This window comes from Schistocerca cancellata, chromosome 3, assembly GCF_023864275.1.
Source record: "Schistocerca cancellata isolate TAMUIC-IGC-003103 chromosome 3, iqSchCanc2.1, whole genome shotgun sequence".
Lineage (NCBI taxonomy): Eukaryota > Metazoa > Arthropoda > Insecta > Orthoptera > Acrididae > Schistocerca > Schistocerca cancellata.
The window spans coordinates 381,209,389-381,233,168 of NC_064628.1; the positions used below are offsets into that span (position 1 = coordinate 381,209,389).

General features: G+C 42.8%; 2 protein-coding genes across 4 annotated transcripts in view; one reads left to right on the top strand and one right to left on the bottom strand.

The window, feature by feature from the left end:
* Window positions 1-5,988, bottom strand: part of LOC126175081 (uncharacterized) — a 105,439-nt gene extending 99,451 nt beyond the window's left edge. The window contains exon 1 of the mRNA XM_049921615.1: window positions 5,359-5,988. Coding sequence (XP_049777572.1) covers window positions 5,359-5,388 — 30 coding nt within the window. The 5' untranslated portion in view covers window positions 5,389-5,988. The remainder of the gene's footprint in view (window positions 1-5,358) is intronic.
* Window positions 5,989-6,375: 387 nt separating this feature from the next.
* LOC126175085 (tyrosine-protein phosphatase 10D) overlaps window positions 6,376-23,780 on the top strand; it is a 337,665-nt gene continuing 320,260 nt past the window's right edge. For 2 of the 3 annotated variants that reach the window (XM_049921622.1, XM_049921623.1), the window contains exon 1: window positions 6,376-6,782. In XM_049921622.1, coding sequence (XP_049777579.1) covers window positions 6,702-6,782 — 81 coding nt within the window. In that variant the 5' untranslated portion in view covers window positions 6,376-6,701. The remainder of the gene's footprint in view (window positions 6,783-23,780) is intronic. The other variant, XM_049921624.1, reaches the window with a different exon arrangement.

The window sequence follows — 23,780 nt, forward strand, 5'->3', positions numbered from 1 at the left end:
TGTGTGAGGCAGCCGTAACTGATACAGTTATTTAAAAGAAAAGCATTTGATTACCCAAGTCAAGGCATAGATTATGCTAGGCAGATCAAGGAGGTCACAACATAGTTTTCGATCCAGAAAATAAAGTAAAAATTCAGTCTGTCAGCTGAAAACTTTTGGAACTGCTAATTCATTCCGACACATGGCATATGTTTGGTAGGCTTCAACGAGAAAGAAATTACATAATTTCTAGACAAAGTCAAAAGATTTTCTTTGAAATTTCCATCACTCTGATGGAGGTGCGTAATATGTGTTTAATCAGATTATTGTGGGTACCATAACGTACTAAAATTAATGTAATTCATGAAATATTGTTTAAGATTAGTCAGTATTTTTATCTAGGCCAGGAAGCCTAACTTGGGTTAGCACAAACATTAAGAGTTCAAGGCTGGGTGATTCCTCATAATATGCAGCAGCATCTTTCTGATTCGACATCTACACCTATATCCTGGCTTAGGACATTCTCTGATTGTGACAACACATTATCATCAAATAACACATTATAATTATAATTTTTGTTGCTGCTGTAAAGTTATTTATTTATTAATCATTTAATTTTATTGACACCAGTCTACATTGGTAGAAACAATCATCATAACGAAATACGGCAAATAAGAGCTCACTTGGAAAGTTTTTTCTGCGTGGTGTTCATGAGTGGAATAATAGAGAATTATTAGACATTTTTGATGAACATGTAACAATGATCTTATTGAATAATAATAATTAACAATAATAAAAAAATACTACTACTTGGAATCTGTATAAGTCTGATGCCCTGCTAAACCCACAGGACAGGACAGGTAGTTTGAATTGTGGAAAGGGGCCAAAATAAGTGGCTGTCAGTGACACTTGAACACACAACTTTTAAAATAGCCAAGAAAATACGCCATACAATCTCATGCCTTAAGGGCAAGACAATCAATAGACCCACCGACAAGATAACTTCTGCTCCACCCAACCAGCAGACAACAGGGAGTTCAATGGAACAACGAAGAAAGTACTGGCGCCCACAACCAATTATACATTGAGCTGTCAAACTACACACCATGCTGGACAGCAACAACACAATGAGGAAAATACACTGCCTAAATTTACATAAACGGCTAGGGCAGGTAACCGGAACGTTAATGGCCACAAGGCAGAAGATTCCCCTGGTGCACTTCAATTCAAGATAACCAAGTACAGTTAAACTCCACCGGAGCGTGGCTAAAATTTGCCAACTTGAAAACACACATTGTTGCTCACGGGAATGTTCCAACAGCCGACAATGAAATCCAAATGACACAATGAGAACAGTTGTGACTTGCTGGTAGATTCAGTCAAAACCCAACTTTTGTGTCCAGGATCAATGAGCCATGGACTTCGTAGCAATGGGAACAGCACCACACACTTCGACCGTGCGTAGACACCGCCAGTGGCCTCCGCCAAACTATGCACCACATAGATTTCCTCGCTGCTCCATGGCAACCAACCAACTGCCCAGGCCCGGAAACAGTGAAAGGATCAAATGTACGTCGACCAACCAACGGTCATCCCGCTCCAATCTCCCTCTGTTGTACAATTCATGTGTGTTGCCAGTGGTCAGTGAGCACTGGCTGTCGGCACCTCACCGGTGCTCCATCCCCGACTTCACTGCTGCTGCGTCTGACTGCACTGGTCGTCCGTCCAGAACTGACTGCCACACACACAACGACCAGGAACTACTATTGGTCGCTCCAGAGATGGTATGATGGTGCACTTATTGATACGCGCTGCACCACTCATGGGCAAGTAAGGCAGGAAGTTAGTGACCCCAGTAAATGGAATAAGAAAACGGGGCGACAGTACCATAATAGAAGATGACAAACAATCAATGAGATACACGCAAGCTGTGCACAGCTCAAAGCCATTTACCTTTTTGGTTTAATATAATTTAAATTTCTTAATGTCTCGTTGTAGTAACCAATTTCATTACAAGAAGTAAATTTCCTGTAAATTAATTTTCTTTTTCCTGCAGGAATTCAGCTATAAAAAATCAAAACTGAAGTAGCTTTTAATTAGAAGCTTGTTAATTGGTACCTTGGAGTAAAGCTTGATCGGAATGCAATGTGCAGATTCTGTATAGAGGATACAAAACAAAAATTGAAATCTAGAAATACTATCCAGTCCAAACTTACTGGAACAACCTGGAGGTGTGTAGCAAATACTTTGTGAACTTCAGCATTGAAATTGGTATATAGCATTGTCAAGTACTGTGTGCCTATATGGGCCATACTTGTACGCGTAGCAAAAATCGATACTTAACTAAGAGATGCTATGAGAATAATATCTGGAATGCTTATACCCACACCCTAACAAATGTACCATCACCTGAAATCAGAAGAAATCGGATACTATTCAGAGAGTGTAATAAAAAAAAACTTTCTATACACCAGCAAGTGACTCCAAAAAACCTCTTGAATCCAAGGTGAAATGGTGTTTCCATACAATCCAGAAAAGGAATGGAAAAGACTGTGCTGTACAAGCAAAGTCAAGAATAGAAATTTGGCTGATGATCCAAACATACCAATAGAGGGATTTAACCTTTTGCGGAGAGTATGGACTGCCCTAAACCGTGTGAGGAGAGGAAGATGTAAGATGATGATAACATAGGGCCTCTCAAACATCCCTCATTGTGAGTGTGGACTTGATCATCGATGGACCACCCGATAGAGTGCACTATGCATGGCTTTAAATCTTGAAGGGTCGTTCACATTCACTCAACTTTGGGGCTCACTTTCACATAAAGAGCACAGACAGCATTAGCTTTCATAGTCAGTTGTTTTTCATGTGCAAAATTGGAACTTGTTGTTGGGAATGGAGGGCACAGATGATTGTTATAACTTCCGATGGAAGAATATTGGTCCTAAAGGTGCTTGCAGAATCAGCAATTTAAAATTCTAAAAATAAAAATCTTGGCAAGCAATTGCTAAGACACTATTAATTATGTCTGAGAAAGCGAAAAAGATCCTTTCTTTCAGACCTGAACGAAATAGAGTACCAGCTGAGGCATGGGTGGTGGAGAAGCATACCACTTTAAGGCCATGTCTTTTCTGCTTGATAAATTCGATGTTAGAAAAAGCAACAGCTCAGGAGTAAGAGATTCCATAAAGCTGTACTAACAGTTTTTTTTATTTATGTAACTGCTGTCCTATTGGATACATTAACATGCTGGCTATGATCAGGTCTGGTCACAATACAATCCTGTGCCCTTACCTAAGAAACGAGAAACCCACACATACAATAACTACAAAAGTGTGTAACCTTCCACAGCCCTCAACATAATTATGTCTTAAGTCAACCCATTGGAAGCTAAAATTTACTTGGATTTTTGGTACCGTATTTCAAGGTGTATCCCTGTTTCTTTCCAGCTGGGGTGACAAATGGCTGTTTATCCAGGTTTGTGGTATCTTTTATACTTGTAATATTATCTTCATGGTCTGTACAGGGACAATACTTTGCATATGTGTACTTTTAGGCAACAGGAACAGAATCCGGAATTTTCTATGTAGGTTCTTGGTATATGTATGGCTTCTCTTGTTATATCTTACCCCATTGGGTGCGACCATGTATAAATGTAGTGAAATTCTCCCAATCAAAATAAACAAATGTTTTTGTTTAAGTATTAACAAGCAAACATGGCAGTATTTTCAACTGCATACAAGGTTACATGGTGTTTTTCTGCAGCTGCCTATGTTGGCTTGCTCAATTTTTTGTGCCCATTTATTACCTCCCTAAATTAAGACACATTCAGTGTTATCTCGTATGGCACAATCACCATAAGTCATAAAACAAACTATAAAAAATGTTTGACAATGATTGTACATTACAGGTGAACGCCACCCAGAAAAGAAAGTATGTAGCAGGTTAGCAGTTAAAAGCTCATAAGTTATCACATTGCAAGATAACAAAACTACTAAAATTCTCAGTACAAAGTAATCTGAAATTGGGCATTCATGTTTTAAGTGAATTCAAAGCTGAGTGCTGCCTTTTAGGTTTTAAGGACCCTGAAATACTTCATTATATTTTCAAGCTAAATTAAAAATTGGGGTGATATTGTGGGAAACACTCCTTCAGCAACTAGGACTGCTAATGCAAAGCATTCCCTTGTGATTAAAATATGGTGTGTCAATAACACAGTTTGTTATTTACAACACTGGAGGTTCTGTTATTGCACTACATTTATGTTTTGCATACCTTGATCTATTGGTATAATCTCTTGACATATTAAAATACATTTAACTGGGAAGGGAAACAGTATTAGGAAACTGTGCTATATTGGAATGTGTTGTACTTAACAAGTCTACACCTGTCCAACGTCAATAGTGAAAATTCTTTTTTTATTTCTGCACATTTCTTCGAAGATTTTCAAAGCAAAGATTTCATAGGTGAAAGTGAACTATAGTGTTCATTGCCTTTCTGCCAGCTGCCAAGAACCACACTTCCATTTTCAGCCTCTTCATTGGGTGCTCTTCTCAGGCCGTAAAAGTTTCTTGAGCTTTGACTGCTGCTTAAAAATAGAGATATATGTGCACCCAAAAGCACAGGTTTTCTAAACACTAGCAAATTGTAGAAATAATTCTCTACCACCCTCCTAGCTCTGCTGGGTATGTAGCTGAATGCATGTTCAATCGAGTGTTGTGTATATTAAGCAGGGTACAGTTTTAATGTATGTTCAAGTGTAGCAAATTTTTCCTTGGTCTCCTGCGAATGTATAAGGCACAATTCTTCTTCTCCCTGCTAGCAGTACCTCATTAGCATCAACCTGCTTCCAAAATTATGTATTTTTCAGAACACCATCATCTGATATGCATTCTTGGGAACATATTTGTATACATAAAGCAATATTCTACATCAACAACAGCTATTAGAACTTCACTAAGAATAATTGTAAAACTCAGTTACACTATTGGCAGGTATACCAATTTAACAGATCCTTCCACCCACAGCTCCAAGGCAGTGTGGGAAGGTCCACAGCTCTTCAAAGCCATTCACAATCTGCGACCATTCTCTTCTTTGGCGAGGAAACGTAATTAATTCACTGTTTTGGACTTGATATCTACTTATTGAAATTGTACAGCAGTAATAGGGGACATAACGTTTCATACAGTAGTATATTACCGACGGCTTATTGCACTATTCTGCAAGTGTATGTAAGCGTTTTTGTCATCACATTATCCGCCTAACAAATGGGAAGCAGATTTTATTACATAAAGAAACAGATATTTTATCATTTATGGCAGGTCATTTGTATACTTTTAATTTATATTACCGGCAATCGTATTTATTGAAATTATTTACCTTAACATAAACCCTGTGCGCTTCGCACATTGCTCTTCATACTTTAGGAGCTATATGAGATATAGCAGTTGCTGAAATGCGCAATACATACTTTAAGCCTGGCGTAACTGTACCGAGTTTCTAAAAACCGGGGCAGCACAAGTCTTTCTTCAGCTGAGCTTGCTCTGCTGTAGTTGGTGACCTGTTTTACATTTTTTCTCTTAGTTGTTGTAACCAACCAGCGAAAATAGTTCACCGACATAAGCATGAAATTCTTAGATACGAGTAATGAAGTTGCGAGCTATAATTGTGGTTAGCACACTACCACCATGTAGTCGACGCTTCTGTAAAGCGTCAGACAACCGTATTTTTCTTTTCCTTCGCTCCCTTGATTTTGCATCACCAACAGCGCACCTGCCATACACACAACAATCCTACCAGGGCATCACTATTTTTCAACGTGGCTATTTCACTACGGTTCCGTTCTGTCGTATGATATCTGTTTAAAAAAACGCAGCGTTCTCGTAAGTTCGCACTCTCAGTGCTCTTTCGATTGTGTTTTCTTTCGCTCAAAGTGTAAACGCTTGTTCGTAAGTACAAGCAAACACCAGCGAGCTGTCCGGAATTAAAGTTCCCATGTGTTCGCTGCGATGTACATTGTACAGATACCTGTAGCTGTGAACTTGAGGACATACATACAATCACGGACAATGCTACTGACTGGCTTAAAAAATCAGTCTTTTTGTGCAAGTATTTTTTATTGTATAACGCTCAGTGTTTTATTATATGTTGTAATCTATTTTTTTAAATATTCGTCGTGTCAATGCCGAACAAATACATGTAAATAATCCTAGTTATATTTTTTCATATAGTTACAGTGCCTGACTTTAGACAGCTAACTAACTGTTAATGTTTTTCTCCTTATAGACCCGAAAGCTGAATAAATGAGTCTGTAAAATAAGCACAAATGTGTTATCTCTGGATTATATGATCTCTGGTCCCGAATCTTTGGTGCTCGTAGTTGTCAGTCTGTGGCGGTGAGTGCGTTTGTTTTGTTCACGTTGTATGTAGTCCAAGCCATACTGTAGTTGCTTTTAAGTTTTGTTTGCGTGTGGGTCGTCCGAGTACAGAGTGAGGATGTGATCGTCTGTCGGATCTTACATTCGTTGTACATTGTTGACGTGGATCTGGCAGTGCTGGTAGAGTTTTATGTTGATCTCCCACTCGGGCCTGGATTTTAAATACTGCAAAACGATGTCATGACAGCCAATATCTTTTTGTGACGTGACTTTAATATCTTACAGTAGTTTCAGTATTGCTTACGTGAAGAACAATACATACCCTAAGGGGACTGAACGAAAAATATGAGAATCTTTCAAGAAGTATCCATCAGATGGAGATGCAATTTTCTTTCATTGCTGTTTCTTTTGAGCTGTAGCATTAAGGTAAGTCTAGGTGTTTCAGTACGTCCGATTGTCATTTATCGTATATCTATAGTTCTGGCGAATCAACTGTTATTGTGAACTTGCATTTTCATTATATGGAGCTTGAATTTGTTGTCAACAATTCAAAAAAATTAAAAGAGAATGCTTTATCGTGTCCTATATTATGATTTTAATTAAAGATTGCAGATGTATCCATCTGGTCCATCAGTAGAAATTTCAAAGCTTATAAGCATTGTTTGTTTTATGTGTGATAAAAGCTAGCCTACTTCTGATCACTTTCTCATACACATTTCTTGATGGGGATTGCTGTATGCGAGGATAACATAATAAAGAAGAAATTACTACTAGAGCATTATTAAAAATGCTGTTGCCAGTTGGTCAGTACAGGCTGCTAACATCAACTGAAACAACTGTCAGCGGAAATTATTCGACTGTATGCTCAGATTTTGCTACACCTTGCACCAGTCTGTGAATAAGACGTAAGATTGTTTACTCGCGTCAGTTTTGTTTTGCTGGACAAACAAGATTTTTATTTTAAAAATCAGTGAATCATCGATGACATAATGGGACATGGTAGCGTTAAAAATTGGGCCTCTCTCTACTTGTGTTGCCTATTGATTTACTAATTCAATATGGTTTATTTTGCTTCATTTATGAGTTTATTCAATTTCGTGTACCAGATTGTAATGGACAGATTATTTCATTGCTTCAGACTGCTGCTATACGTACGCAAGTTCTCAAGTCTGTTTTTCAGTGTAAGCCTAATCATGTTCTTGACATATTAGCAGATATGCGGCTAAAACTTCTGTAAATAAACTAGATTATCTTCTCACTAAAGGATGTGAAACGTAAATATCGGTAGGCCTATGGCCCAAGTAAGGTGCAACACACCATGACATTACAACAGAAATCTAAGCTTTCCTTTCACCTTTTTAAGCAGAAGTGATTGTAGTGTTGCTGATATTTATTTTGGGTGTAAAAATCATATTTGTCACAGTATATACAAATGGTGATTATGTCTTGCATAGCACTATTTATCCTAAGTAGTTGTTTTTAGTCAGGCTTTAAATGTGCATAGTCATATGGTGAATTCTATTTAGTATGCATAGTCATATGGTGAATTCTATTTAGTATGCATGCCCTGTAATTATCTCAAACACTCCAGAATTTCTATAAATATTTGTATATGTCAAGAGACTGTCGAGAAATGCTAGCAGTTAATGATGATAATATGACAATCCAGGAGTCGCACCAGGTGTGCTATATAAAACTTTTGGAAGTATGTATATAGGAAGGGTGCCGGTAAATGATGGTAAAATAGAAATGATCAAAGCTAGAAGCAGAATGATACAAAGAAACTTAAAAAAAAATGATATCAGACTCCTGTTGTGGAAGAGAATGATATAATTATTCTACACTACAAGAAAGAAGACAGTACCAAAGAACTATGACTATTAACATCCTACACAGTGTGTACAAAGGATACTCTGGGGTTGTCGTAAGTTGTTTATCAGAGACACTGAGTCTTAATGAGGCGAAAGAGATTGTAGCACTATCCATATGAATGGGATTGAAAGATTTTCACTTAGTCTTAACAAAATCTGCACCAATGGCTCTTGAGAAATACGGCACTGATTCAGTGTATTGTAGAATACTGAAGGATATACATGGCAATACAACAGCATATGGAGGTCGCTGATACGGGGTACCTGGCAGTAGGTGGCAGCACAATGCACCTAATATGGAAAACATATGTTTTTGAGGTTATCGAGATACTTTTGATCACGTAGTGTAATTACACTGACAGTTCTATCCAAATTTAATACTTTCGAGCACAGTGGCTTCATATTCAGAAGGCCTGACAGATACGACAATGTGATTGTTTATTTTACGCTATTAAAATTCACAAAATTGTTCAGTGAAATTTACACAGACATCAGTTTTACAGATTGTAAGTGTGTGATTAAGCCGATGGCGTAATACGGTCAGTCAATGAAGAAGACCAAAAAAGTGCTTTTGTATGGTGGGTCCTAGGGTGTGCCACTAACAACATACTAGAAATTTCCTGGCAGATTAAAACTGTGTGCTGGACCGAGACTCGAACAAGGGGCCTTCGCGGGCAACTGCTCTACCATCTGAGCTACCCAAGCACGACTCATGCCCTGTCCTCACAGTTTTACTTCTGCTAGTATCTCGTTTCCTACCTTCCAAATTTCACAGAAGTTCACCTGCGAACTTTGGTCAGGAAAGGCAAAGGTCCCGAATTCGAGTCTCGGTCCGGCATGCAGTTTTAATCTGCCAGAAGGTTTCATATCAGTGCACATTCTGCTGTAGAGTGAAAATCTCACTCTGGAAACATTCTAGAAATTCTGGCTAGTGGGTGCCGAGTGTATGTGTGGGGGTGTGTTTGAAGGTAACTTTCATAGGTTTTTCTTGAGTAACTCGAAAACTAGGGCCCCTACCAAAAACATATTCCAGAACAAAATGCAACTAAATTAAAATTCGTACAAAAAGGTCCTGTTCATTTTTTTTCTCTAGCACTAATAGTGTGCATATAGCGAGCAAGAGAATATGAAAATCTTTTGCGTGGTTTTTCATGGCCAGGTATGACATTGCGTACTGCATAAACCACTACTTCTGGATCATTGTGTATATGCGGCCAGATGTGCCGTCCTGCGGTGTCAATATTGACCCTTGAGCAAGAAAAGTTTGACGACCACAGTTCTGCCCCCCCCCCCCCCCTCCCCCTGCAGTTCTGGGGTTAGATTAGAACCGAGGTATTCCTGCCTGTCGTAAGAGCCGACTAAAAGGGGTCTTGCGCGTTTTGGCCTTTATGTGATGGTCCCCTGTAGGGTTTGACCTCCATTTTTCGAAGTTTTCACGAAGAGCGAGCCAATTGGGGAAGGGTGCCTTACATGGTGCATCGTGTCCATCATGCGCAGAGATCTATCACATCCTTCATCACTGTGGATCTGCACTTCTGCTCATTCTCCAACTGTTGGGCAAGGTCATCCTCGGCTGCGTATTTTTTCATCAACTGGGCAGCATCATTTTCTATGCTGATGATGATAATGGACTTGCTTGCTTGCACCTGATATCCAGTACAGTAGCCAGTCCGTTGTGGTGGGACCAACATATACCCTGTTGATTGTAGCCCCATGACCATACAGGGATCGCTCTGCTGATGTCTGCACCATTAACTTACCACGTATGCTGAGGGGTAGATGCTGGTCACCCTGGGGCATTGGGACTCCAGCAATGGCTATCCTGCCAGGTGGCCTTTGCTGCAGCTGGGTGGTGCTCATGGGTCGGAGTGGGTGGCTCATGGGTCGGAGTGGGTGGCATCAGGGCAAATGATATGCGATGAAGTGTAGTAAATTATCTCTTGCTGGTGGTCGAACACCAGCAGTCTCTAAACGGTCACGGGCTCAGTTCAACACACAGAAGTACGACCCCAAATAGTTCCCCTCCCTGGCATACCATTGGAGAAACGTCAGGCTAAGGATGGCAGCGGCTCTTATTTGCTCCGGTACCTTGTAGGCTTGAGAGCTGATGGGGTATCTTTGATGACAACAAAGCCTCAGTTTTTTGTTGACCATTTAGAAGACACATATGGGGAGGTGGAGGGCTTGTCGAAAATGAGATCTGGATCAGTCTTGATCAAAACGGCATCCTCTGCCCAGTCTCGGGCATTACTCGCTTGTGACAAGCTGGGGGATGTTTCTGTAACCATGATGCCCCATAAGATCTTAATTGTGGTCCAGGGTATCATATTTCACAGGGACCTTCTTTTGCGGTTTGACGATGAGCTGTGCCCCAATTTAGACCAGCGTGGTGTACATTTCCTTCGGCGGGTCCACCGGTGCCTTCATCTTGGCCTTCGAGGGTGGTACATGACCCGAGGTGGTCAAGGTGATTGCCTACCACTGTGATGTATGTCCCTCCCTCAATATGGTGCTTTAAATGCTGGAGGTTCGGCCATATGTCTTCCCAATCTACTTCCAGTGTCACATGTTGAGATTGTAGAAGCCCATCACATCCCAATACTCCATGTACTCCGACTCCCATCTGTGTCAACTGCGGAGAGCATTTGCCTTGCTCGTCCGAGTGCAGGATTCTTCAGAAAGAAAGGAAAATTTTGGAGTACAAGACCCTGGACCAACTGACCTACACTGAGGCTAAGAAGAAATTTGAACATCATACATCCTGTACGTATGACATCGTCTTACGCTGCCACTACGACAGTTCTAACCCCATCAGCTCCCCCAAACCCAGTCACCTCTCAGAGCCAGAAGACTACACCTGCCCCCTTGATGGTGGTGGGCCCTTCCCTCCCTGTTGCTCCTGCACCACCCACTTCAGGAGCAACATCCCCCCTAACCATCGGGATATCAGTCCCCACTTCTGTGCCGGAGAGGCATAAGTCGTCTTCGGCTCTCACTAGGAAGGGGTCTCTTGGGTCACTCCCTTCCCAGGTTTCTGCTAGTGGGAAAGATGACACCCGCCAGTGGCTGAAGAGTCCAAAAGCAGCTGGGCTTCACACTCATCCTTAGTCCCAGAGACTGAATCAGTGAAGTCCTCCCAGCCAGGGAAACCCGAGGAGCAGGGAGAGAAATCCAAAACAAAGATCCCCAAGACCGAGGAAATTGCAGTGGCACCCACACCACTACTACCTACAAGCTGTGTGTCTGAGGATGAGGTGGAGATTCTGGCGTCCACTGAGGAGCTAGATCTCGCCAGACCCTCAGACACAATGGATATAGCCTGCTCAGGCAATACGTTGGTGGCAACAGGCGACCCTGAGGTGTAAACTGCCTCATTGAATGTTCCATGCCTTCCCAGTCTCACGATGACGTCATCCTCCAATGGAATTGCAGTGGTTTTTTCCACCGCCTGGCTGGGCTACGGCAACTGTTAAGCTTTACACCTACTTTCTGTATTGCCCTCCAGGAAACCTGGTTCCCGGCATTGAGGACCCCTGCCCTCCGTGGCTATAAGCAACTGTAGTGACTATAACAGAGTGTCAGGTGGAGTTTGGTTTATGTCCTAAACTCAGTCTGTAGTGAAACTGTGCCCCTTGAAACCCCTCTTGAAGCTGTGGCTATCAGAATAAGGACGACACAGGAAATAACTGTCTCAATGTATATCTTCCTCCATATGGTGCAGTACCCCTGAATGTATTAGCTGCACTGATTGATCAACTCCCTAAACCTTTCCTACTTTTGGGAGATTTTAATGCCTGTAACCCCTTGTGGAGCGGCACTGTGCTTACTGGCAGAGGCAGAATGTCGAAACTTTACTGTCTCAGTTCGACTTCTGCCTCTTAAATAATGGGTCGCCACACATTTCAGTGTGGCTCATGGTAGTTAATCAGCCATTGATGTATCAATTTGCAGCCAAGGACTTTTCCCGTCTATCCCCTGGAGAGCACGTGATGACATGTGTGGTAGTGACCATTTTCCCGTCTTCCTGTCACTGCCCCAGCACCAGGCTTACGGACGCCTGCCTAGATGGCCAGGTGGACTGGGAAACTTTCACCTCTGCTGTCACCATTGAATCTCCCCCACATGGCAGCATCAATGTGATGGTTGAGCAGGTGACTACAACAATTCTTTCTGCGGCAGAAAACGTGATCCCTTGCTCTTTAGCCCCCCCCCCCCCCCCTCACGAAAGGCAGTCCCTTAGTGGTCGCCGGAAGTCGCTGAAGCAATTAAGGAGCATTGGCGAGCTCTACAATGGCATAAGTGGCACCTTTCCCTGGAGCACCTCATAGCCTTTAAACGGCTCCGTGCCCACATTCGTCAACTTATCAGACAATGGAAGCAGGAGTGTTGGGAGAGATACGTCTCCACCATTGAGTGCCATACATCACCTTCCCAAGTCTGGGTAAGGATCAAGCGTGTTTTCGGGTACCAGACCCCCACAAGTGGTCCTGGTGTTACATAAATGGCGTGTTCTCTACCGACGTCATCACGATTGCCGAGCACTATGCTCGAGCCTCTGCGTTGGAGAATTACCCCCCAGCCATTAGCACTCTCAAACGGCAGCTGGAAGGGAAAGTCCTCTTGTTCACTACACGCCACAGTGAATCCTATAACGCTCCATTTACAGAGTGGGATCTCCACAGTGCCTTTGCACTATGCCCCGGCACTGCTCCTGGGCCTGATCGAATCCACAGTCAGATGATTAAACATCTCTCATCTGGCTACAACAGCCATCTCCTCGTCATCTTCAACCAGATCTGGTGTGATGGCGTCTTTCCATCGCAATGGTGGGAGAGCACCATCATTCCAGTGCACAAACCTGGTAAAAACCCGCTTTATGTAGATAGCTATCAGCCTCGCCACCCTTCTTTGTAAGCTGCTGCGTCGGCGGTTGGTTAGTGTCCTGGAGTCATGTGGCTAATTGGCTCCATGTCAGGGTGGCTTCCACCAGAGTCGCTTTACCACTGGTAATCTTGTGTCCCACGAGTCTGCCATCCGACCAACCTTTTCCAGAGGCCAACACCTTGTTGCCGGTTTTTTTTTGTTTATTTATTTATTTTTTTTAATCAACGCAAAGTGTATGACACACCTGGTGACATCATATCCTTGCCACATTATTTGATTGGGGGTCTCCGAGGCCCGCTCCCGATTTTTATTCAAGATCTGTCGCTATGTACTTTCGGTGTCTACGCTTGTGTCTCCCATATCCATGAGAATGGGGTCCTGCAGGGCTGTGTATTGAGTGTACCTCTATTTTAGTGGCCATTAACGGTCTAGCAGTAGCTACAGGGCCGTCCGTCTCGCTCTCTCTGTATGCAGATGACTTCTGCATTTTGTACTGCTCCACCAGTACTGGTGCTGCCGAGTGGCGCCTACAGGGAGTCATACACAATGCGCAGTCATGGTCTCTAGCCCATGGCTTTCAGTTTTCGGCCGTAAAGTCGTGTGTCATGCACTTCTGTCGTGGCGTAGTACCTTTTATCCGGAACCAGAACTTCACCTTACTGACGATCCACTCAAAGTAGTGCAGACATATCGATTTTTAGGACTGGTTTTCAGTGCCTGATTGACTTGGTTTCCTCACCTTTGTCAACATAAGTGGAAGTGCTGGCAGCACCTCAATGCCCTCCGCTGCCTGAACAACACCAACTGAGGTACAGATCGCTCTTGTGCTGCTGCAGCTCTACAGAGCCCTTGTTCAATCCCACTTTGACTATGGGAGTCTAATTTATGGTTCAGTGGCGCCCTCAGCATTGCGTTTACTCGAACCAGTGCACCACTGTGGCATTTGCCTAGCGACAGGAGCTCTTAGGACTAAAGTCCGGTGACCATCGTCCTTGTATAAGCCGGAGTGCCTCAGTTGCAGGTTAGGCATGCACAACTGCTGGCCAGTTACGTAGCACACGTTCATAGTTCTCCCGCGCATTCGAATCGCCATCTCCTTTTCCCATCCACTGCGGTTTATCTCCCGCATCGGCAGCCCAGGTCACGGCTTCCAATTGCAGTTCATGTCCGATACCTTCTTCTGAATTGGAGTCCTTGCCTTTACCACCTATACTGGAGGTCAATTCACGTGCACCTCCATGTTATACACCTAGGCCGCAGCTTCTACTGGACCTTTCACATGGCTCTAAGGACTCAGTTAACCCCGCGGCTCTCCGCTGCCACTTGACAAGTATCGAGGCCACGAAGTGGTTTACGCCGACGGCTCGATGGCTGATGCTCACGTCGGCTTTGCGTATATCCATGGAGGACGTGGACGCCGTCGGTTCATGTTCTGTCTGACACGGGCAAAAAACCCAGGAGTGTCCTGAATTGTTCCTGCTGCTGCTACTATCCGGTCAACCAGATCCTCTTCTGATGCCACAGGAGTTGCAGAAACAAGGTTGCGCATCTCTCCCCACACAAAAAGTCCAGAGGGGACATATCTGGGGATCGAGCAGGCCACGGTACAGGACCACCTCTGCCAATCCACGTTTCTTGGAACCGTCGGTCCAGGAATCGACACACACGACGGCTGAAATGTGCTGGCGCCCCGTCATGTTGGAACCACATGCGTTGTCTTGTAGGGAGCGGGATGTCTTCCAGAAATTCTGGCAATGCTCTGGCGAGAAAATTGTAATAGTGCCTGCCATTTAATGGGCTAGGTAGCAGGTACGGCCCAATTAAACAGTCCCCAGCAACACCGACCCATTAACGAAGAACCGCACTCGATGAGCGCTAGTAACTGTGGCATGTGGGTTATCCCCACTCCAAACATGCGAATTATGAATGCTGAAGACTCCATCACGCCCGAACGTTGCTTCATCGGTAAACAACACAGAGGATGGAAATGTAGGATGCATTTCACACTGTTCCAGGTACCACTGCGAAAACTGTGCTCTGGGTGGATAATCAACTGGTTCTAGGTTGTGGGCACGCTGTAAGTGAAATGGGCGTAACAATTGCTCTCGAAGGACTGTTCTACATTCGTCTGATTCGTCCCCATGTTACGTTCAATTTTACGAATGCTGATTGAAGGCTCCCGCTCCACATGTTGAAAGGCAGCTTCCTCAAATTGCAGCGTTGTTACCGTGCGACGGCGTCTCTGTCCAGGTAACCTTCTAAATGACCCGGTCTCACGCAGATGTTAGTACACAGCAGCAAAGGTCGTATGATGCGGGATACGGCGATTAGGATATTGTTGTTGATAAACCCACTGTGCAGCTCGTCCGTTGTGGTGCGCTACGTAGTACGCACCAACCATATCAGTGTACTCACTCCAGGTGTATCGCTCCATTAGTAAACAGAAACAGTGCACTACTACACTGGTGGACAGCAGTTGCCTACAACTGAAGAGCATAATACGCCCTCTAACAACTGAAGAGCGTAATATGGCCTCCACTGGTTTAAATAATCCTCATAGGAAAAAAAATGACATTAGGGAAAAATATTTGTTTTGATGTCCCCTGCAACCTCCCAGAGTTTGTCGGTTTAAATACTTTTCACCCTGTATATAATCTTTCGTGCATGTCCTTTGTCCCTCTGTGTTTTTCACTCTAATGCTTTTAGGCTGGATGTTTTAATGCGTCAAGGAGTGGCTGGCTTTTCCCTTTTATTCTCGTGGTCGGCCAGCCACGGTCACCTGCTCTGTTGTTTTTACCCCTTCTACCTGTTTCTTGCTTCTCTGTGGGTTTCTTATCCTGTTCTGTCCATAGTCGTGTTCGTTGACCTTCTGTCGTTCTTCTGGTTCTTTCATTCTCGTGTTCTTGTGCTGTACGTCTCCTTTCTTCTTTCCCTTGTGTAATTACATTACTGGGAACAAGGGACATGACGTCGCAGTTGAGCCCTTCCCCCCACCCCTCCACCCCCCCACCGGCCTCCTTTAAACCAACTAACCAGGCAACCACAGTTCTGAAGGTATTCCATTGACATTCAACGTAATCCGTGGTGTAACGGATTGGATAATAGCTTCACATGCAAGAGATGGTGGATTCGAATCTTTTTACGTGCAGTAAACTGTCTTACTTTTAAATCTTTGCCCAAATGACTTTGATCATTATTTTCATCCGGTTAAATGGTTTAAATGTAATTTTTTTATTTCTATTCCGTTGTCACATTATTTTAATCACTGTATGAACTATTTTCAATAGTTGAATTTTTTCTTTGCATCATTCTTTTTCATATCGGAATTTTTGTGAATATTAATTTAATTATATTTATCTGTTATAATATTCAATCACTTGAAATTCTATCCTAATACCTATTGCACTATGGACAGAATAACTCAGATGAAAATTTAAATGAAAGAAGGGTTTATAAGTATAATGAAATTTTAAAAAATGAGAAATAAATATAATGAACGCAATAATGTGGAAGAAAAAAGAAACGAAATCTAAATTAATACATAAAATTAATGAAACAAAGATTACAAATGGAAAAAAGACTGATAAGAAGAAAAATGAGAGCAAAATATGAAGTTGATATTATGATTAAAGTGATGTGACAAAGGAAAGGAAATAAAAAGTACATTTAAATCAGTTAATTGATAAAAATGACGGTCAAAGTCATTTGGAGAGATTTAAAAGTAAATGAAATGTAATGCACCTGGCGAGCTTCGAACCCACAACCTCCTGCATCAGAAACTGCTATCCTATCCATTACACCACGCAACCAGATTATGTACTGCAACTTTTTTACCGCTGTTGGGCATCACACAAAAATTTCCGAACTGTTTTTTTCATCAATTACTCGCAAATGAGTGCCCAACAGGGTGAACGGCTTTAGTGTGAGATACCTGGGATCTTAACCTACATAATCGTTCATTTGATTTCATAGAGTCTGTACCACCACTGGGGACCTCTCGTTGTTAGTTTGTTAAGAGAAACACTCTACTCGTGGGCACCAAATTTAGAAATCACGGGTGCCGTTGAATCTGTTGCCGAATACCACGTGCCTTTGATGTTACGATCTATGCCCACTAAAGTTGTCCATTCCTTTCTGTCTGGCGAGTCTACTACGAAAATGAATGTGTGATAGGGGTATGTCGATAGGAAGTAGTTGTTGCACCATTTTTTCCATTTGGTCTGCTCGTTCGTTGCTCCTAATTCCAGCATGTCCCGGTATCCACTGAAGATGAATCCGCTGACGCAGCTCGTTTGCTCTATCGAGACTTCGCAGTATATCGTGTGACAAAGGACTAACAGTTTTATCTTCGACTGCCCTCGTGAGAAACAGTAGGGCACTCACAGACTCTATAAACACTACGACCTTGTCGACTATGTGGAAGTATAGCTTGACGAATGGCGCCCACTCTGCAGTTAATATCGACGCTTCAGAAGGCAACGGGAAAGATTACTCACTCACTCTGTTATCACAAAAAAAATGCGGTTCCTGCAGAGACATACATTTTGGAACCATCCGTGTACAATTTGTATCAGTGATGCCAGTAACGATTCAGTGTTGACAGTGTAGAAGTCTCAGTTCACTCGTGGTTACGAATGTTTTAGATATGTGACCATCACATATAGGGCAGTGAATTTTTGACAATACCATACGAGAGCTGTTCAAAAAGCAAGGTGACTTTTCAAGTTGCGCGGGCAACGTGCATTCGATTATCGATCTTTCTTTTGTTATGTCGATACACATGTCCCCGAACATTTGTTCACAGTTTCAAGTATACAGCAAACTTCGTTTGTTTCTGATAGATAGTAAGGTCAGACGTGTTTTAGTGTGCTCGGCGATTTTCGATTGTTATAAAAAATGGAGCAAAGAATTTGCATGAAATTTTGTGTGAAAAATGGAATCAAATGCTCTAAAACACTTTAAATATTGACAGTGTCATGTGGTGGGTCTGCTTAAAGTAAATAAAAGATCCTCGCTCTGGACGCTCCAGCACATCAACAACAGATGATAACGTCGAAGCTGTGAAGAAAATTGTTTTGGAAAATAGTCGAATTACCGTAAGAGAAGTTGCTGAGGATGTTGGCATATCGGTTGGCTCGTGTCATGCAGTTTTTTCGGATGTTTTGGGCATGAAACGTGTGTCAGCGAAGTTTGTTCCAAAACTTCTCAATTTTGATCAGAAGAACCGTCGCATGAGCATCGCTCAGGAACTCGCGAATGACGTCAATGATGATCCTGATTTCCTCAAAACGGTCATAACTGGTGACGAAACATGGGTTTACTGTTACGACGTCGAAGCCAAAGCCCAGTCGTCGGAATTGAAGCATCCTGCAGAGCCAAGACCGAAGAAAGCATGCCAAGTTCGATCAAATGTCGAAGTTTTGCTCACTGTTTGTTTCAGTTGTCGTGGCGTCGTGCATCATGCATTTTTGCCTCTAGATCGTACGGTCAGTAAGGAGTATTGCCTTGACTTTATGCGCCGTTTGCGAGTAGCAATACGCAAAAAACGTCCAGAATTGTGGAAAAACAATTCATAGCTTTTGCATCACGACAATGCACCTGCTCATTCATCGTTGCTTATGAGAGATTTTTTGGCCAAAAACAACACGACAATCATGCCTCAGTCACCATATTCACCGGATTTGGCCCCCTGCGACATTTTCCTGTTCGCAAAACTGAAGCGACGTATGAAAGGACGAAGATTTTCAACGATTGATACAGTCTAGAACCGCGCGACCGCTGCGGCCGCAGGTTCGAATCCTGCCTCGGGCATGGATGTGTGTGATGTCCTTATAAGGATAGTTAGGTTTAAGTAGTTCTAAGTTCTAGGAACTTACGATCACAGCAGGTAAGTCCCATAGTGCTCAGAGCCATTTGAACCATTTTTCAACGATTGAGGAAATAAAAACTGCATCGCTGAAAGTTCAAAATGGTTCAAAGGGCTGTAAGCACTATGGGACTTAACTTCTGAGGTCATCAGTCCCCTAGAACTTAGAACTACTTAAACCTAACCAACCTAAGGGCATCACACACATCCATGCCCGAGGCAGGATTCGAACCTGCGACCGTAGCGGTCACGCGGTTCCAATCTGAAGCGCTTAGAACCGCACGGCCACACCGGCCGGCATCGCTGGAAGTACTCTAGGATGTACCAAAAAGTGCTTTTGAGAAGCAGGAGGAGGATTGGAAAAAGCGTTGGCATAAGTGTATTCCATCTGAGGGGGATGACTTCGAAGGGGACAACATAAATATTGCTGAATAAATAAATATTTTTTCATAAAAATATAAAGTCACCTTACTTTTTTAACACACCTTGTATGATATTGGTAGGAGGGGCTTGGGCTTCTTCGACCAGTGTGACTTAATCTGTGGCAGATGTAGTAATAGAGATAATTTCCGGTGTAGTGGATGACTGATAGAGGATCTGATCCACTTCGGAATGTGCATGTGGTTGTAGATGTAGAGCCTTAGACATCATCCATCACCAGTGGGGCATTAGACCGTGTCTTAACTTTCTTCGTTTTCTGCATGATTTTGCTTCCGACGAGATGAACAAGATAGCGTGCTCGTCTTAAGTGAAACTAGCCTCCTTGCTGACTTCCCGCCGTCCAGTTTGCGTTTGGGTTGACGGCTGAAACGCGAGCCGGTGTAACCCATTTCGCACGTGCCGCTCGGATGCTCGCAGCCTCGCAGCCGAGTTCGGGTTGCGTCCCGTGAACAGGCAGCATGGGCGTCGACATTGCACCGCTGTCTCTCGTCTTACCGCCGTGTCAAGGTGGCCGTGTACCTGGGGGGTGTGCGCTTAAAATCACGACGTGTGGGACGGATTCGTCCTCAGGGAAGTACTGTCGTCGAACGATCGCAAGGAGGTACGGGAATACAGCATGTCCACTTGCTCCAACGAGTGGCAGTTATCTTTAAATGCGTATAAATGTGAGGTAAAGCACGTAATAAAGAGAAAAACAGTCAATTGTACCTGACTACAAGATCAGTGGCGAACAACTTGAGCACGTCATATAGTATGAGTATTTAGAGGTAACTTCAAGAAGCTATATGACGTGAGACGTTCACATAAAAACAGTCAGACTTAGAGTTTGTAAGTATGTCACATTAACGGTTAACCGTTTGACGTAAGCTGCTTGTTGGTAGTAGTTAATTTTACTGGCTTAGTTTCGGATGTCATATTAATTAACTGACGTAGGCTGCTTATTGGTAGTAATTAATTTTACCGGCCTAGTTTCGGGCGTTGCCCATCATCGGCGGTGTCTGTATTACAGAAGTCACATGTTTCTCTCGATGTAACACAGTGGTATTTAATGCATGTGCGATTTTTTATGTCATAATAATGTGACTATCCTTGTACGTAATTCATTCATATAAGCCTAAGGTTTTTTTGAAGCGAGGAACAGCCTTTTTTATGCATCATCTAGAATAAAATAAAGTAACAAAATTAATGTCAGCCAAGTCTCTTTTATACGAACCCAACATAAAGACATACAACAGCATAAGTGAATCAGTCTGTGACTGTTTTCGGTCGATGTAGTATTTGTGCATTGGTGCGTTTCTTGTGGTAAAGAGATATAGAAAATTTATTTTACTATTCTGTTCATGTTTGATTGTAAATTTGATATTTTTATGTAGGCTACTCCGTTCTCAGTGGAAAATTTCTACTTTCTTTATTCCTCCATAATACGTATAAAGGTAAGTCACTTTGTAATGATACGAAAAAATCGCACATTCATAAAATACTGCTGTACAATAACATGTTATGAGAAACATTTGTCTTTTGTAACACAAATGCCGCCAGTGATGGGCAACGTAAGAAACAAGCCCGCTAAAATAAACTATTACCAAATTACGTCAAACAGTTAATTATGAATGTTATTTCTGCAAGCTTCAGAGCATATCGCGTACAAAATAGATTCGCTGCGAAGATTTCCAGAAAGTGCAATGTATCTATACAGGAAATGGCACACATGAGGCTATCGCGAATAGTTCTTTTGTTGCAGTGTTTGGAATCCTTATGGAGGGGCATGACAGTAGACAGAGGATAAATTCAGATAAGTGCTGCTAGAAGCAGAACAGTTCTGTATAGCCCATTAGAAAGTGTGGCTGCAATGCTCGGGGAACGTAATTGAGAATCCTAGGGAGACAGAAATTCTACAGTATTCGTATGATGTACCTTACGTCACGCAATGTATAGCACGAGGGTGGTTTGATAACTGTGGTAAATTTCCATGAAAGAATGGAACATTTTTGTTGCGGCCGCCATGGCTGGTAAGATTGTTTATTCCAAGCAGCGTATAAAGAATTTCAGCAATATAAAGTGCACAGTTCATTGTTGACAACCGTCTGAATTGGGTTGCGTTACTCACATGCAACATTATCATTTGAAGGAGTGGATTGCCGCACAAATGAAAACAGAACTGAATGAAGTTCAGACGGACTCAGCACTATTATTGAGAACCATGTACTTTTGGATTAATGAACTTAAACATGGTCGGTGAAGCACCGAAGACGAAGCGGGCTCCGGTCGTCCAGTTGAGGTCACCCCGAAGGAAAACATTGACAGAATCCGTGATACGGTATTGTAAGACCGCCAAATAAAAATTCGTGAGATTTCTGAGACTGTAAGCGTGTCAACTGATCGGGTGCATGAATATACTGCACGGATAATTGGCGATGAAGAAGCTGTTCGCGCGGTGGATGCCGCGACTGCTCACAGTCGACCAAAAACGCATCCGGCACAACAAACTACACAACGTCTGCCGACGTTTCATCGCATCCCGCAAGACTTTTTGTGCCGATTTCTGGCTGTTGGTGAAACTTGGAAACCACTGTGAAAGCATGGCAGAGGGTACGTCCCATTGTACCAGTTATTAGGATTTCTTCCCGTTCCATCACGTATGGAGCGTGGGAAGAATGATTGTTTGAATACCTTTGTGCGTGGTGTGATTAATCTTATCCTCACGATCTGTAAGTAGGGGGTTGTATTGTATTCCTAGCGCCATCAGTTAAAGCTGATTCTTGAAATTTTGTTAATAGACTTTCTTGGGTTAGTTAACGTCTATCTTCAATAGTCTGCCAGTTCAGATTCTGCAGCATCCCTGCAACTCCCCCCGGCTCAAACAACTTGTGACCATTCGGGCAGCCCTTCTGTGTATACGTTTAATATCCCTTGTAGTCCCATTTGGTACGGGTCCCACACACTTGAGCAATATTCTATAACCAGTCGCACGAGTTACTTGTAAGCAATTTCCTTTGTAGACTGATTACACTTCCCCAGTATTCTACCAATAAACCGAAGTCTACCATGACTGAGCCTATGTGATCATTCCATTTCGTATCCCAATAGTCTGTTCGCCACTGTAGCTGAGTGGACAGCGCGCCGGCTTGTCATGCCCGGGGGCCCCGGGTTCGATCCCCGGCTGGGTTGGATATTTTTTCCGCTCAGGGACTGGGTGTTTGTGTCATAATCATAATCATCATCATCATCGTCGTCGTCGTCGTTTCATCCTCATCGACGCGCAAGTCGCCGAAGTGGCGTCAGCTCAAAAGACTTGAACCTTACAAAATGTTACACCCATGTATTTGTATGCGTTGGCCGGTTTCAACAGTGACTCACTGATATTATAATCATAGGATACTACTTTTTTTTCGTTTTGCGACGCGCACAGTAAGTAAAAACGGCAGTTAAAACAATGGACAAAGTCTGGTGCATGTGCACCGAAGAAGCCAAAGACTATGTTGTCAGAGGTGATGACCATAGCTTTTTGAGATTCCCAAGAAATAATCGTCGTAGATTACTTGGAAAAAGGCAGAACTGTAACGGTCTCCTATTATGCTCCATTGCTGGATCGTTCGGAAGTTGCGTTGGCCGAAAAAAGACCAAGGTTCGCGCGCGTAAGAAAGCGCTCTTTTATCAGGATAATGCACCATCCCACACATCAGCGAAAGTGCATTAATTGGGCTCTGAATTGGTTGCTCATCCACCCAATTCGCCAGACTTAACCCTAAGTTGCTGTTCCTTATCTGTATAAACGATTTGGGAGACAAACTGAGTAGCCGTCTTCGGTTGTTTGCAGATGACGCTGTCGTTTATCGACTAATAAAGTCATCAGAAGGTAAAAACAAAATGCAAAACGATTTAGAAAAGGTATCTGAATGGTGCGAAAAGTGGCAGTTGACCCTAAATAAAGAAAAATGTGAGGTCATCCACATGAGTGCTAAAAGGAACTCGCTAAACTTCGGTTACGCGATAAATCAGTCTAATCTAAAAGCCGTAAATTCAACTAAATACCTAGGTATTACAATTACGAACAACTTAAATTGGAAGGAACACACAAAATGTTATGGGGAAGGCTAACCAAAGACTGCGTTTTATTGGCAGGACACTTAGAAAATGTAACAGACATACTAAGGAGTCTGCCTACACTACGCTTGTCCGTCCTCTTTTAGAATACTGCTGCGCGGTGTGGGATCCTTGCCAGATAGGACTAACGGAGTACATCGAAAAAGTTCAAGGAAAGGCAGCACGTTTTGTATTACCGCGAAATATGGGAGAGAGTGTCACAGAAATGATACAGGATTTAGGCTCGACATAATTAAAAGAAAGGCGTGTTTCGTTGCG